The sequence below is a fragment of the Bubalus bubalis genome, chromosome 14, assembly GCF_019923935.1.
Source record: "Bubalus bubalis isolate 160015118507 breed Murrah chromosome 14, NDDB_SH_1, whole genome shotgun sequence".
Lineage (NCBI taxonomy): Eukaryota > Metazoa > Chordata > Mammalia > Artiodactyla > Bovidae > Bubalus > Bubalus bubalis.
In genome coordinates, this window is record NC_059170.1 from 17,702,460 (window position 1) to 17,719,435 (window position 16,976).

The 16,976-nt window shown below is 37.5% G+C and overlaps 1 protein-coding gene across 4 annotated transcripts in view; it reads left to right on the plus strand.

Annotated features, from left to right (window-relative positions):
• Positions 1 to 16,976, plus strand: part of SAMHD1 (SAM and HD domain containing deoxynucleoside triphosphate triphosphohydrolase 1) — a 66,519-nt gene that overhangs the window by 23,365 nt on the left and 26,178 nt on the right. For all 4 annotated transcript variants that reach the window (XM_006051718.4, XM_006051719.4, XM_025263497.3 and 1 more), the window contains exons 6-11: positions 1,369 to 1,439; positions 6,476 to 6,634; positions 7,691 to 7,791; positions 7,971 to 8,079; positions 8,894 to 8,985; positions 10,566 to 10,681. In XM_006051718.4, the coding sequence (XP_006051780.3) occupies positions 1,369 to 1,439; positions 6,476 to 6,634; positions 7,691 to 7,791; positions 7,971 to 8,079; positions 8,894 to 8,985; positions 10,566 to 10,681 (648 nt within the window). The remainder of the gene's footprint in view (positions 1 to 1,368; positions 1,440 to 6,475; positions 6,635 to 7,690; positions 7,792 to 7,970; positions 8,080 to 8,893; positions 8,986 to 10,565; positions 10,682 to 16,976) is intronic.

The following is a 16,976-nucleotide window of genomic DNA, read 5'->3' on the forward strand; positions in this document are numbered from 1 at the left end:
GGGTCAGGAAGATCCCCTGGAGTAGGAAATGGCAACCCACTCCAGTTTTCTTGCCTGGAAAATTCCATGGACAGGGGAGCCTGGCTACAGTCCATGGGGTCACAAAGAGTCAGACACTGAGCGCGCGCACACACACACACACACACACACACACACACACACACACACACAACATTGAAGGATCCTAAGAGTTTACATGTGCCCTCGGTGCAGACAAAGGGAGGTTTTTGTGTTTCAGTCGTCAGATAATTAAAGGCATAGGGCAGTCTTTTCAGCACGTTCCCTTGGAGATTTCAGTAGGACCAGTATCAGCCTTCGATCATTAATTTAAGATTCTTGGTATTTTGAGAGGGAGCTTTTGGCAATCTTATACCAATCCCCAGGAGTCTAAACTCTGCAGTAACAAGCCTTTATTTATGTACTGAAACATGCAGAAAAGGCCTGGGGCTGGTCCAAGTGAGCTCCCTCTCCCATCTAGCAAGGAAATGTGGGGGGGGATTTGTTCCCAGGACCCCCTCCGGATACAAAAAAAAAAAGCCCAGTGCTTATATAAAATTTGTATATAACCCATACACATCCTCTCCTGTGTATAGAGAATTAAATCAATTAATCTAGAATTAAATCAATTCTAGATTACTGATAATACCAATAATATGTAAATAACTGCCAGCAAGCTTGGCAAATTCAAGTTTTGCTTTTTGGAACTTCCTGAAATTTTTTTTTCCCCCCAAATATTTTCTGTCCAAGGTTGACTGAATCTGTGAATGCAGAGGGCCAAGTTTAACTCCTTCAGAAATTCTGATGATTCCAGATTTGTTCCTCAGCAAAGTTTCATGTTGATAGATGTTGTAGAATGTTAAGGTCACTTATGAATAAGATGAAGCAGTGATCTCCACTTTTGATTGCCCATATCATCAATAAAAACAAAGATAAGCCCTGATATGTGTCTAAAAGTACATACATTATAAAATTTACATAAAAAGGGATGTTTTTAAAGGTTCAGAGTAATAAAGTTCTAATGATTTCCTGACCCTAGTAGATTGTCTTAAAACTGCTTTTCTAACACCAATATGTAATCGAAAGAAGCCAAAAGTTTTTGTCATTAACATTCCTTTATTTACACAAAACTGTCCTTTCATTAAGTTTATGTAAACTCCAGTGACTCAGAGACCCCTCAATGGAGAATTTACATTCTTGTATTGTTCTGCTTCCTGTTCTCTTGTTTTAGAAAATAGGAAGGAACAATTTGTTCCTTTTTTGTGATTATAAATTATTAATTTCCATTGATATTCACATTTAACTAAAAAAATTTCCTTTCCACCAATTTACAAACAGTGTTCCTGTTCTAAAGCAGCTTTTGTTTTTAAGGTCATGGGCCATTTTCCCATATGTTTGATGGAAGATTTATTCCACTTGCTCGACCAGAGATAAAATGGACGGTATGTATCCATATATTCAATATTTAGTAAAATAAAGACTAAGCAGTGGCTACTGTTTTATAGTATAATTCCTGTTACAGTTTTTCAGGGTGTTGTTTTCATTTGATCCTCACAGCAGTCTCTAAGGAGGAAATTATTATCTTCAATTTTGTAAGTGTAAAGGAACTCGAAACCCAGAGGTGTACTGATGCACCAAACATCACAAAGCCTGTGAAATGATAGAGCCAGCACTAGAAAACCAGGTTTCCTCGCAGCTAATTTAGTGCTCTTTCTATTCTGTCATACTAGTATAAAATAAAAAATCAAAGACTGACTCTGGCTTTGATTCATTTTGTGTGACCATAAAGTAAGTTCTATACTAAGTTCTTTGTATAATTACAGATTTGCAGGTAGCTAACCCATTTTTCTGGAATCAGTTTTTGAGAAGTAAAGGTAGGTCATCTTCCATTTTTGGCTGCACTATATTTGAAGCAGAAAATGATATCACTACATCCTGAACACTTCTTACATGTCAACCACTATTTATTCTCTCATTTTTAGAAAGGTATAATTCGTCTTAAATATGTTGTCCAGATCATCATTCAGTGAGTTTTGACAAGTGTATTCATCTGTGCAGCCACTACTCAAGCTGAGATGTGCAATATTCTCATCTTCCTGGAGAATTCCTGTGTGACTCTTTCTAGTCAGTTCCTACCCACCCCATCATCATCACCTTCTAATTTTTATGAACAGATTTGTATTTCTAGACTTGATATAAGTAGAATCCTATAATAGGTACTGTTTTGTCCTGTTTATATTCATGCAGTGTATTGTTTGTCCCTATTCATTGCTGAGGTAATAGCCCATTGTATGAATAAGTCACTATTTGTTTATCTATTCTCCTTTTGTAGAATTTGGGTTGTTTTCAGTTTGGGGCTATTACAAATATAAGGATGTTGTACATGTTACTGTACACAATTTTTGTGGAAAATATTTTCGTTTGTCTTAGTTTCATTTCTCCTTACCTGGTAGTAGAATTGCTGGGTCATCAAGTAGATGCATATTTAACTTTATAAGAAATTACCAGACCTTCCCCATTTTACACTCTGCCAGCGATATGAGAGTACCTGTTCTTCCATGGCCTTACCAACATTTAGATTTTTGGTTATTCTTTCTATTGAGTGTGAAATAGTCTTTTGTGGGATTTTCCCTTTTTTATTTGTCATTCTCTGTGTGTGTTAACTTCCCATTTCCTGTACTTTGTCACTGATAAATCATCTTTTGTAAAGAGATTTTCCATTTACCCATTAGAAAAAATTGAATATTTATCTTTTAGTTATCAATTTGAATAAATATATATATATAGTCAGATACATGTATTATGGATATTTTGTCTCTGACTTACCAATTACCAATTCATTTCTTTAAGATTTTTTTTTTTTTAATGTGGACCACTTTTAAAGTCTTTATTGAATTTTTTATAATATTGCTTCCATTTCATGGATTTTTTTTGTTTGTTTTTTTGGCCACAAGGCCTGTGGGATCTTAGCTCTCTGATGAGGGATTGAGCCCGCACATCTTGCACTGGAAGGCAGTCTTAACCACTGTACTGCCAGGAAAGTCTTAGTTCGTTTCTTTAACAAAGGTGGCTTTTCAGAAAGAAAATTTAAAATTTTGATGAAGTATTCTGGTTCTTTCACCTAGTAAAAAGAATAGTTTCTTTCCAGTTCTCCTGCCCTAGGGCCTCCCTCAGGCTAAAAGCCATAAAAGAACTGGAATGTTGCCCACAACAAAGAAGAACTGGAATGCTTCTCTTCCAAGTGTTTAGTTCCCTCTAACATCTGCCTGCTTTTGGTGGTAATCCAATACCTTCAGGAAGTTCAGTTCAGTTCCATTTAGTCGCTCAGTCTTGTTGCACTCTTTGCAACCCCATGGACTGCGCCAGGCCTTCCTGTCCATCACCAACTCCCGGAGTTTACTCAAACTCATGTCCGTTGAGTCGGTGATGCCATCCAACCATCTCATCCTCTGTCGTTCCCTTCTTCTCTGGCCTTCAAACTTTCCCAGCATCAGGGTCTTTTCAAATGAGTCAGCTCTTCACATCAGGTGGCCAAAGTATTGGAGTTTCGGCTTCAGCATCAGTCCTTCCAATGAATATTCAGGACTGATCTCCTTTAGGATGGACTGGTTGGATCTCCTTGCAGTCCAAGGGACTCTCAAGAGTCTTCTCCAACACCACAGTTCAAAAGCATCAATTCTTTGGGGCTCAGCTTTCTTTATAGTCCAACTTGTTGCAGGAAGGGGGACCCCTTCCAAGGCCGAAACTGGGCTCTTGTCTAACACTCGGGAATGAGTTGTCCAAGGAGACACATGTGCTGACAAAGCAAGAGATTTTATTGGGAAAGGGCACCTGGGTGGAGAGCAGTAGGGTAAGGGAACCCAGGAGAACAGCACTGCCACATGGCTTGCAGTCTCAGGGTTTTATGGTGATGGTATTAGTTTCTGGGTTGTCCTTAGCCAATCATTCTGACTCAGAGTCCTTCCTGGTGGTGCACGCCTTGTTCAGCCAAGATGGATGCCAGAGAGAACGATTCTGGGAGGTGGTCAGACATGTGGTGTCTCCTTTTGACCTTTCCTGAACTCTTCGAGTTGGTGGTGGCTTATTAGTTCTGTGTTCCTTAGCAGGACCTCCTGTTGTAAAACAACTCATGCAAATGGTTACTATGGTACCTGGCCAGGGTGGGTGGTTTCAATCAGTGTGCTTCCCCTAACAAATTCTCACATCCATACATGACTCCTGGAAAAACTATAGCTTTGACGGGACGGACCTTTGTTGACAAAGCAATGTCTCTGCTTTTTAATATGCTGTCTAGGTTGGTCAGGAAGTTATCCAGAGTTAATAGTTGTTTTCCAGCAGGGTCAATTTGAATAGGCTCTACTTAGCCTTCCCAAGTCTTTTTCTTTAAATATTTTGCCTTTCACATGTAAGTTCTTACCTCATGGGAACTTATTTCTCTGCATAGCATGGTAGAAATCTGATTTCTTTTTTAATATGGATAATTATTTATTGAATTTTCCCACTGATCTGCAATCAAATGCTCTACACTGTCCCCACTGATTCTATAATACCAACCCCAACATTTTTTGAACTTTCTGTATATGATGAATCTTCCTGGATTGTATTCCATTCTACACTTTCATAGTTGTCACTACTTTATAGTAAGTCTTGATAGTTGGTAGGACAGCTGTCCACACCTTGTTCTTTTATTAGGTATCTTTGGCCTTTTGTTCTTCTATTATAAATGTTGTAATTTTCTCCATAAAGATTTTATGCATCTTTTGTTGTGTTTACTCCTAAGTTGCTTATAATTTTAGTCATTATTGTCTGTGCTCTCTTTGTGAAACTTAAAGTTTTATGTGTGTATAAATTTTTTTCTGATCCATTTTAAAGTATGTTGTAGGAATGCTCCTTTACTCCTATATGCATCAGAGGGAATTTCCTAAAAATAAGAATATTCTCTTACATAACCTCAGTACATGTATCAAAATCAGGATACAATATTGTTATTGTATACATAATACATTATATATATATATACATACATATACACATACATAATACATATAATTGTATATATAATACAATATTAATATTGATATAATACTATTATCTAACTAAGGGCTTCCCTGGTGGCTCAGAGGTTAAAGCGTCTGCCTGCAATGCGGGAGACCTGGGTTCAGTCCCTGGGTCGGGAAGATCCCCGGAGAAGGAATTATCTAACTTACAGACTTTCAAATTTCATCAGCTATCCATAGAAAAGCGGGAAGAAAACCTTTTTCGGTCCTGATTCATCCATACGTTACACTTAGTTGTCATTTCTCATTAGTTTCTTTTGATCTACAACAATTCTTCAATCCTGTCTTTCATGACCTTGTCATCTTTTGAAGTATACAAGCAAATTATTTTGTGGGATGTTCCTCAATTTGAGTTTTGGTTTTCGGTTTTCTCATACTGTCAGACTATCTGTTTTTGGCAAATGCCACAAAGTGACCTTAGTGTGCTACATCAGAGGCGCATGAAGTCTGAAGCCATTACTGGTAATGTTAACTTAAATCACTTGATTAAGGCAATGGCTGCCAAATTTCCCTACTATGAACTTACTCTTTTTCCTCTATATAATTAGTATGTACCTTGATTCAATTAAAAATAAAAAATAGATATAGGACCATTCAGGGTTGTGTTTTCATCTTTCTTGAGTTTATTTTTGCTAAGAAGTGTGATAGAGCAGTTTTTAGCAAAGATCTGTCCTATCACAGTTCTTAGAAAAGCAGAGGCCCTCCAGGGGGCCATTTGTTCTTTATAACAATTACAAATGACTGACCAGAGACTATGAGTAAAATGAGTCTATAGTTTGAGATTCCAGCCCAGATTTTGACTTCAGATCTCTGGAACATCCCAACACCTTTTTTTGTGTGTGTGTGCTTCCAAGTTTGGAATTACGCCTTTTCACCACTAGATGGAAATGCTAATAGAACTTGTAGCTTCACAAATTCCAAAGCTGATGATACTATGGAACTAAATTTTATAATAATATTCATTAAAATGGTATTCTACTGGGAATTTCCTGGCAGTCCAGTGGTTAGGACTTGGCGCTTGCACTGCAAGGGCCTATGTTCGATCTCTGGTCAGGTTACTAAGATTCTGCAAACCATGAAGCTCACCAAAAACAAACAAACAAAAAGGTATTCTTTCCTTATAATCTGGTAGTATTCAGCTGTGCTCTATAATACATATGTATTATAAATGATTATATCTCATTAAATATATTTATCAAATAATGATGCACCTGGATTATAAAGTTTTGTAGACTGGTAAAATATAGACAAATCTGACAGATTTTTTTAAGTATCTGGAAGACTGTAGTTGAAAACTAGATCATTAACATGCATTAGAACTTTATCTCTGAATTACCAGGGAGCCAAGAGTAATTTGAATAATCAGGGGTCCCTGATGGACTAGAGTCTGTAACAGACCGTATATTACTGACTTTTCCTAGCATGAGCAGGGCTCAGTTATGATGTTTGAGCACCTCATCAATTCTAACGGACTCCGAGATGTCATGAAATACTATGGTCTCATCCCTGAAGAAGATATTTTGTTTATCAAGGAACAAATTACAGGACCACCTGAATCACCCATCAAAGATTCTTCAAAGGTAAGTTTGTATACAACCTAATTTGAACCGACTGGTTCTTTTCATCTAGTCTTTTCTTGGTTCCTTCAGATCTGTATTTGAAGGGGTGACATTTTGCTATTTTAGGAGACTAAATGATAAAATATGTGATACATTTCTACTGTTTAGTGCAAAAAATAAAAGGCTTATATAGTTCTTCCAGCTCTTAACTGAGTTTTTTAGAAGTTATCCCCCAAATTAAAATACACATATTAATATTTTTAATGAATATGTATGCAGAATTTTATATAGAAGCCTAAAGTAAGTTAGTTCTGAAAGTATGTGTCTTGTTTACCCATTAAAATTAATGTTTGGATTATTTAGATATGTGAAGACCTAGAAAAAGTTGAATTAGTTCAGAGGGAAGTATGATTTGTTTCCTTTTTGATCTTTTTTCTTTTAATAGGAAAAAGAATTTCCCTTAGTGTTTTTTAGTCTTTTTTTCCTTAAAACACACAAATCTGCTTGTAAGGTATAAGATAAATAGGAGGATTTTATAGCAAATATCCTATTTCCAAAAAACAGAGTTCCTAGGAATTCCCTGGCGATCCAGTGGTTGGGACTCTGGCGCTTTCACTGCCAAGGGCCCAGGTTCCATCCCTGGTTGGGGAACTAGGATCCACAGGATCACTCAGCGCAGCCAGAAAAAAAACACAGAGCTCCAAGAATTTTCACTCCTGAATTTAAGCATTCGAATATAAGAAACATTCTTACTAGTTTATAAATAGATCTTAATATTTTAAAAAATCTTTTAAAACAAGAAAGCTTGTTGGTTATCTAAGTGTAATAGAATTAGGATCCTTCCAAAGGCACTAGGTTTAGTATTAACAGGATATCATATTTTAGCATTTCTAGCATTTCTTTCCCTTTTCTACTAATTTGGGAATTAAGTGAAGGAAAAAAGAGTAGAACCTTCTCACTTACCTAACATTCGCATTCAAATATCTGTTTATAATTTTCAGGTTAATACACTTGCTTTGCTTATAAATAGATTTATCTCCTGTTCTATAACTTTCAGTGGGTTTTCTTCTCTTCCAGTGGCTCTATAAAGGGCGTCCTAAAGAAAAAAGCTTCCTTTATGAGATAGTGGCCAATAAAAGAAATGGCATTGATGTGGACAAATGGGATTATTTTGCCAGGTATGCACTGAACACTTCAGAAAAATTGATTAGAAATCTTGTATACTTTAAATAGATACAATTTTTATTTAAGTAAATAAGCAAGCAAAATAAAACCCTTATATAAATTCAGTATTGATATGTAAGGTATGGTTTCCTTTGCTGAAAAATTTCATCTCTCTGCTTGGGAATCTCTCCAGGGACTGCCATCATCTTGGAATCCAAAATAGCTTTGATTACAAGCGCTTTCTTAAGTTTGCCCGTGTCTGTGAAGTAGATAATATGAAGCATATTTGTACTAGAGAAAAGGTAAGCTATGTCAGAGAACAATAAGGAAGGTGTGATTCTTAGCTTGAAGTCTAGAAATACCCTTTCAGTAATTTGGAAAAATCACTGCCTAGTAAATTATCTATCTCTTTACTTCATGCTTAGCATTTGTAAGTATTTTAAAGCTCTTTTCACTTCTCCTGTATGGTCTACTGTCTACAGTAGACATTTACTGAGTCTTGTTCTCAGCACTGTTTAACGTGCTTTAGAGGATTAACTCAATCTTCACAATCCTGTAAGATAGATACTATTATTTTCCCATTTAACAGATAAGCAAATTGAAGCTCAAAGAAGGCATACGGTTAATGGCAGAACTGGAGTTTCAATCCAGGAAGTTTGCCTTGAGTCTTGTCCTTAATCACTGTATTGTGTGTTTCATAGTAGTTATAATCCTATAATCATTAATTCCCTGCTAGGTTAGTCATATAACTGAAGAATAGAACAGTACTATACTATACAAAGTCTTTCTTTTCAGAATGAAGATTAGAAGAAGAAGAATACCTAACTTCTAGAATTATTGGGAAATTTAAAAAATATATTTAAGATGCCTAAAACAGAATGCATCACAGAGTTAAGATGCTCAGTAGATTTTGGTTTACTAAGAATAAAAGTTGCAGATTAGTAGTATTATGAGTCTTCCTTGCTCTTTCTTGGGAGTCTCAGGGGTTTTGATGAATTTTACCTGTGTCCAGTCTTCTTTTGTGCCACCATCCCTTTTTCCTGACTTTCAGGCTGTCTGCTAACAAGGGAACCTAATCTGATCCTACCTTAATGTTTGTTTTACCTCTTTCTGCAGGAGGTTGGAAACCTGTATGACATGTTCCACACACGCAACTGTTTGCACCGCAGAGCTTATCAACACAAAGTTGGCAACATCATTGATACAATGTAAGAAATTTGATTGTTATTTTCCTATAAAATTTTCCATGATTTTTACTAGAGTATCATACTTGGGTCAAGTTGAGATTTCTAAATAAATTCAAGTAAAGTTTAAGTGAACAAATCTAAAATGGTTCCCTTAAACAAAACAAAAACTAGCATAAAGTAAATTTAGAGGTGAGGAGGTGAGTGTTAAAGAGGATAGAATCAAGCAGAAGAGGGGGTTTAGGCTAGACAGGAAGAGGCCACCCTGGGATGGCTTAGATCTCCACACAGGTAGTCACTTAGGTATCAGATATTAATCATTGAGGTGAGAAATGAGATGTGGATAATTGACACTCTGAAATTAATGACAAAAATGAATTTTGAAGATTAATGTCTCTGCCTACCCTGTCAATTATCAACATTAGTAGAAAACAGTAAAACCTACAGGAATTTTGGGCTTTCCTCGTAGCTCAGTCAGTGAAGAATCTGCCTGCATGCAAGATATCCAGATTCAATTCCTGGGTCAGGAAGATCTCCTAGAGAAGGAAATGGCAACCCACTCCAGTATTCTTGCCTGGAGAATCCCATGGACAGAGGAGCCTGGCGGGCAGCAGTTCGTAGGGTCGCAAGAGTCAGACACAACTGAAGGACTAAACCACCACCACAGAAATTTTACTTCTCGCTGATCCAGTCAGAACCAAAGCAGAAAAGTACAGCTAGGTCTCTAAGTGACTCAGGGACCTCATGAGGAATTTCCAAAAGTGGGGTATGAGTCAAGTTAATTCTGTGGCCCTAAAATAGTTTTAAATGGATCTCTTTAAAGCTTTTACTGTTCATGTTTACATTTGTGTTGAGAAAAAGTAGAATTTACATTTGTGTTGAGAAAAAGTAGAATTTACATTCCTACTTTTTTCTTCATCTTTTGTCATGAGCAGATTAGTTAGAATCCTTTCTCCTATTTGTATGGCTGTTACTTTGGTAAGAGGTTTTTTTTGTTTGTTTGTTTTCAATGCAGAGACTCAGAGACATCTAGCAACAGTCTGATACTGCTTCTTCCTAACTTGATTAAATGAAAATTACTCAATTTCTATGTCTGTATAATATAGGTTGATTACACCTGTGTTACTGATAGAAAGATTAAATATGATGATGTATCTAAAGCTTTGTAGTAATGCCTAGAGCACAGTAAATATTACAGTCCACAAATCATCGTGGACTTACTTAGCATGGTTGAGATGCAGTTGTCTTTGTTGTTTTAACTGTAAGTTGCAGGTATACAATATAGTGATTCACAATTTTTAAAGATTATATTCCATTATAGCTATTATAAAATATTGATTACATTCCCCATTGTACGGTGTATCTTTGTAGCTTATTTTATACCTAGTAGTTTATACCTCATACTCCCTCACCTGCCCCCGTCCCTCTGCCTACTGATCACCACTAGTTTGTTCTCTATAAGTCTGAGAAGCAGTTGCCTTTAGAACATTGTGTCTCAAGATTTTGTTTCTTAAAAGTAGAGAGGTTTCCTAAATTTTAAGTAAAGCATAAAGCAAATATTCAAATTTCCTCATAAACATAAATCTTTATAAAATGATCTTTAGGATTACAGATGCCTTCCTCAAAGCAGACGATCACATAGAGATAACAGGTTCTGCAGGAAGAAAGTATCACATTTCTACAGCAATTGATGACATGGAAGCCTTCACTAAGCTGACAGGTAAGAAGTACAAGGTAACATAGGTGGTCCATCTCAGAAACCGTGTAAACTTTCCCTGGATTGCAGATGGGTTATTTTCCAAACATTCCAATGTATTTAGCTTCTGAAGTGATTGTATACTACTGGATTTGGGTTTTATCTCTGCTTTGTACTAACAAGATAACCTTGATAAAGTTATTTAACCTCTCTGAACCTTGTTTCCTCATCTATAAAGTGGGAGTAATGATACCTAACATGTAGTTTAGTTGTGATGCTGTAGTGAAGCATATATCACTTGGAATAGTACTTGGCACACAAGTGTTGCACTGTGCTTAGTCGCTCAGTCTTGTCAGACTCTTTGTGGCCCCATGGACTGTAGCCTGCCAGGCTCCTCTGTCCATGGGGATTCTCCAGGCAAGAATACTGGAGTGGGTTGCCATGCCCTCCTCCAGAGGATCTTCCCAATCCAGGGATTAAACCCAGGTCTCCGACATTACAGGCAGATTCTTTACTGACTGAGCCACCAGGGAAGTCCAAGAATACTGGAGTGGGTAGCCTATCCCTTCTCCAGGGGATCTTCCTGACCCAGGAATCTAACTGGGGTCTCCTGCATTGCACGTGGATTCTTTACCAGCTGAGCTACCAGAGTAGCCTAAGTGCTCAATATTAATTATTTTTAACTTCGAATACAATTTGGCTTCCCTGGTGGCTTAGTTGGTAAAGAATCCTCCTGCAATGTGGGAGATATGGGTTTGATCCCTGGGTTGGGAAGATCCCCTGGAGAAGGGACCAGCTACCCACTCCTGTATTCTGGCCTGCAGAATTCCATGGTCTGTATAGTCTATGGGGTTGCAAAGAGTGGGACAGGACTTACACTTCTAATTACACTTTCATAAAACCAGACCAATACCAAAAAGCTGACTTGCTCATTTAACATAATTTTTGTTGCAAAACAGGATGCCAAAGACATTTGTGTGCACTTCAGCAGAAACAAACAACTTAGGGTGGGACGGAAGAGGGCTGAGGTGTCACAACTGATTCTTTAATGTGGGAAAGTTTAAGATCAGTAAAGCAAAAGATGTAAACCAAAAAGTATATACCAGTTAAGAGTTCTTAGCTGCAAATCCTGAAACTGACTCTGCTTAACTAAAAACAAAGTGATAGGATCAGTGAGAAGGCTGGAGTTTCTGAAACGAGAGAATGGCAGAAGCTGAGTGGCCTCACACAAAACCAAGATCAGCTTCCTGTTCCATCACTGCTAAATTTTTTTTATACAGGTGTAGGCAGTGGCACCCCACTCCAGTACTCTTGCCTGGAAAATCCCATGGGCGGAGGAGCCTGGTAGGCTGCAGTCCGTGGGGTTGCTAAGAGTCGGACACGACTGAGCGACTTCACTTTCACTTTTCACTTTCATGCATTGGAGAAGGAAATGGCAACCCACTCCAGTATTCTTGCCTAGAGAATCCCAGGGACAGGGGAGCCTTGTGGGCTGCCATCTATGGGGTCGGACACGACTGAAGCGACTTAGCAGCAGCAGCAGGCAGTTAATATATGGGCTTTCTTGGTAGCTCACATGGTAAAGACTCTGCCTGTAATGCAGGAGACCCGGGTTTAATCCCTAGGTTGGGAAGATACCCTCAAGAAGGGAATGGCTACCCACTCCAGTATTCTTGTCTGGAGAATTCCGTGGACAGAGGAGCCTAGTGGGCTACAGTCCATGGGATGGATAAGAGTCAGACACCACTGAGCAACTAACACTTTCACCTTCAGGCAATTAATAGAGTCCCCATTACACTTGTAACTTTTTAGGCACTTTCCATTCATACCTAAACTACAGGTTAGAAGTGAAATGGTGATTCTGTGTATCAAATGTTTATACACTGAGAACACTGTGTCCATCAATATTTGCAGTTTATAATGTGACAAGTGAGTTTACTTTTTTCTTGTTAATTCATCTGGGTTGGATTGATGACAAAGTTACTTATAGGGGATAATGTATTTGAATTGTTTCTGTGTTTTGTTTTAATAATACCATAGTAGGTACACTAGTGTTCCATTGCTGCTGCTGCTGCTGCTGCTAAGTCGCTTCAGTCGTGTCTGACTCGGTGCGACCCCATAGACAGCAGCCCACCAGGTTCATTCTAAGGGTTTCTCCAGCAAAACCTGTGTCCTGGGCACTCAGTTCAGTCATGAGAAGAAATTTCAGAACAGCCTTTTCTTTTAAGTTTTCCTCTAAGAGACTGTCCTGACATTGACTTCATTCTGTTGCTGCTGCTAAGTCGCTTCAGTCGTTTCTGACTCTGTGCCACCCCATAGACCGCAGCCCACCAGGCTCCCCCATCCCTGGGATTCTCCAGGCAAGAACACTGGAGTGGGTTGCCATTTCCTTCTCCAATGCATGAAAGTGAAAAGTAAAAGTGAAGCCGCTCAGTCATGTCCAACTCTTAGCGACCCCATGGACTGCAGCCTACCAGGCTCCTCCATCCGTGGGATTTTCCAGGCAAGAGTACTGGAGTGGGGTGCCATTGCCTTCTCTGTGGCTGGAAATGGAAAAAGAGATTATAAGAGAATTTAAGCAACCTGTAGATAGTTATTTTTAAACTTTTACTCATACTGAAGCAAATGATGCTGTATTTTAAAAAATCATCTTCAGTCTTCCTCAGAGACCAATCCCGACCATTTATCCTATAACAATATGTTACATTTATATTATCTTTTCAGTTAAAAACAAAAATGAATTTTGGATTTTATACACTTTTGGGTTAACTGACAAACTGTCAAATATCATACATCTTAATGAGGTTGTAACTCCATGTGTCTGTACGTAGTAGCTCTTGCTCACCATGAATGAACATGCTGACTAGAACACTGAAACTGGCTTTTACCCTGTTCAGTGAGATGAGTTCACTGATCACTTGCTTGGATGTTGTCACAATGCCAAAAATCCCAGAAAAGAAATTAGGTCACATTTTTATGCTTTAACTGTCAGAATATAGGAGAATAAGCATACTGCCTTTCCACTTTCATCATTTGAGCCAGAAATCATCTTACTTTCCTTGCATGTTATTCTGAGCAGTCATATGATCCTTATTGTCCTTAATAATAACATGACCTTGAAGGAATAGGATCTCGTGAGCCCTCCTTTTTTTGGTTGCAATTCCAAAAGCAACTCATCTTTATTTTGAAAATCTTCACTTCTTATTTTTAATTTTTTTATAATTTTTTTCATGTTTTAGGGACAAGTGTTGAAAATAAACAGCAATGTTAAAAGAATTTAACAGTTAAAACCTATATACCTAAATTCTAGCATTTGCTGGCCTTCTTTATCACATATTTATTACTTACCATCCCTCTATTCATTTATTAATCTATCTAAAGCTTGACATTTGAAAGTAAATTTCAGACATCAGTATACCCTAATTCCTGCAGCATGCAGATTAACTAAAGTTCAGTAACTGTTATAGATTTTTTTTTCTTTTTATGCAAAATTACATGCAATTTATATGTTAATAAAAATTGTAAGGTTAACATTTTCTGGACAAATGCAGGACACAGAACATTATCTTCTCCTTAGAAAGCCCCTTCATGCTCCATCCGACAATACCTGTTCTACCTCATCTCTAGAAGCAACCACTATTACCTGTCCTAGAGTTTCATATCAGTGGAATCATACGGTATATAATCTTCTGCATAAGGCTTCTTTCACTTAGCATTGAAGTTTATCCAGATTGCATGTATCAGTAATTCATTCCCTTTTATTGATGAGTAGTAGTCTCTTGTATGAATATGCCACTGTTTGTTTATCTGTTCTCTCTGCTTCCTAAATTCCTATTTCTGATGGATGTTTCAGCTTATCTGGATGCAACTATCATAAGCATTGCAAATGTTATGACCACTGTCTTAGGTAGTCATTTTCTTACCTTGGTCTTTATTCTGCAATATTCCTAAGCAATAGGTGGACCTTACCCTTTCCTTCCCTTCCCTTTCAAGACCTTACCCCCAAATCCCTTAATTAAATTGGGGCCTTAGAATGTTAAATTCAAAAGAACCTTAGAGATCATCTGCTTAAAACTCCTCTGATGAGGAAACTAAGGCCAAATGAAAGAAAGCAACTTATCCTAATAAATGGCAAACCTGAGCTCAAATCAAGTCTTCTGACTCCCAAGTTGAATGTTGTTTACACTCTTTTAGTAAACACTTTAATCGTTCAGTTTAATAAACAAGCAGTTTCCCTTTACTTTTGTACATGACTGTTTTCTGAAAACATGTATGTGGAACAAATAGAACTCTCATACATGGCCAGTGGGAATGCAGATGGTACAGCCACTTGCAAAAAGTTGAGCATTTTCTTTTAAACATATATGTATCCTGTGACCCTTTAATCCCTCTTCTGCCCACTCGGCCAATGAAAACGTCAGTCCACCCCAAAACCTGTACCTGGTAGAATAAGATGAAAGGCATAAGAAGAGTATCAGTCAAGTTCTTTGGGGTTCAAGGGAAGAAGAAATTACAATTCTGATTTGGATGCACTGGGGAAGGTTTCATAATTAGGCACTTTTTGAGATGAACCTCAGAGATTAGATAGGCCTTCAAGAAGTGAGATTCTGTCATGGGGGAAAGCATTTCCCTAATTTAGCTGGGAATAGGGTAGATTAAAGCATGGATTAGAAAAGTGTGCTCTTATTATATTAAAATTGTTTTGTTTTTCAAACTGAATATAATATGTAAAGAAATAATGAAAACCAGACTTCCCTGGTGGTCCAGTGGTTAAGAATCCTCCTGCCAATGTAGGGGCCATGGGTTCAATACCTGGTCCGGCAGGATTCTCCATGCTATGGGGCAACTAAGTCCATGCGCCACAACTATTGAAGCCCATGGGCACTAGAGCCCTTGCTCTGCAACAAGAGAAGCCACCACAGGAGAAGCAAGAGCACCGCAGCTATAGAAAGCTCGTGCACAGCAAGAAAGACCCAGCACGGTGAAAAATGAATAAAATGAACATGCTTTTAAAATATGTTTTTTAAAAACATTACTGAGAGGGTAAGGAATCTGTTAACCATGGATTAAGAGGGAAGAACATACATATACATGAATGACATAGGCAGCTAATATTTTGCCAAGAAAGGGCATTTTAATAAAATTCACTTTGCAAAATGCAATGGTTGATTCAATCAAGGATAATGAATGAATGCTAAACCATTGGTTGAAAACTTACTGGGATAATCAGAGCCTCTGAAAATATCACCTTGCAGAAAGATTCACTTATAACAGAGAAAAACCTGAGGATTATTGCCCTAACCAACTTTTGGAACTTGTTAACAAAGTCCATTATGTGACACATGATGTGATGCACTGAGCCAAGCTCATGTGGTGCTCTTAGATGTTATAACACTTGTATAATGTTCTTCATAACAGTGTTTTCCTTGAATCTAGTGGTAAAGAAACAGCAAACAAGTTCACAGTCTGGACATTTTACACAATGACTGCGTGAACTTTTCTAAATTGTCAACATCATGAAAGAAGTTGGAATTAACTAGTTCTAGATGGGAGGAGCCTAGAAAACATGACAACTAATGTCATCCGTAATCTTTGATTGGTATCTCTATCCAGCAACAAAAATTTGAAATTGCATTATTGCAACAATTAAACAAATTCAAGTACAGATTTTATGTCAGGTATCTTTATATCAGTGTTACATTTCTTGACATGATTGTGATTCAGTTAGAGAATGTTCTTGTTCTTGGGAGGTATATGCTGAAATATTTAGGAGTCAAGAGTCTTGCTATCTATAATTTTCAAATGTTTCCTCAAAAATTTATATGTGCACACATACAGAGAGTGTTTGCATGTGTCGAAACAAAACAGTTGATAAATTTTGGTGAAGGGTATTTTATTTTGAAATTTCTGAAATAAAAAGTTTGAAGAAAAAGGAAGAAGGAAATTAAGCTACCTTCTATCATCATGGAATGAAACCTTTAAAAGCTTTTTCTTTTTTTTGAGTGTGCCTTTCTTTGCAGGATCTTAGTTCCTTTACCAGGGATCAAACCCAAGCCCCAGCAATGAAAGTACTGAGTCCTAACTACTGTACCTTCAGGGAACTCCCTTAAAAACTTTTTATTAAGGAGATTTACATCACTTAGTTTCATGAGTTAGTTGCAATAATTAGCATAGCAGTTTTATTTCATCCCTTCACCCCATCAGACCCTGGGCCATTTTGAAGCAGATCTCAGACATAATTTTGTAATTCCTTAAGTTTCATTCTCTTTTTTTTTTTAAAAAGCAATAAACTAATATACCCTTTTGTACCCCCAAACTC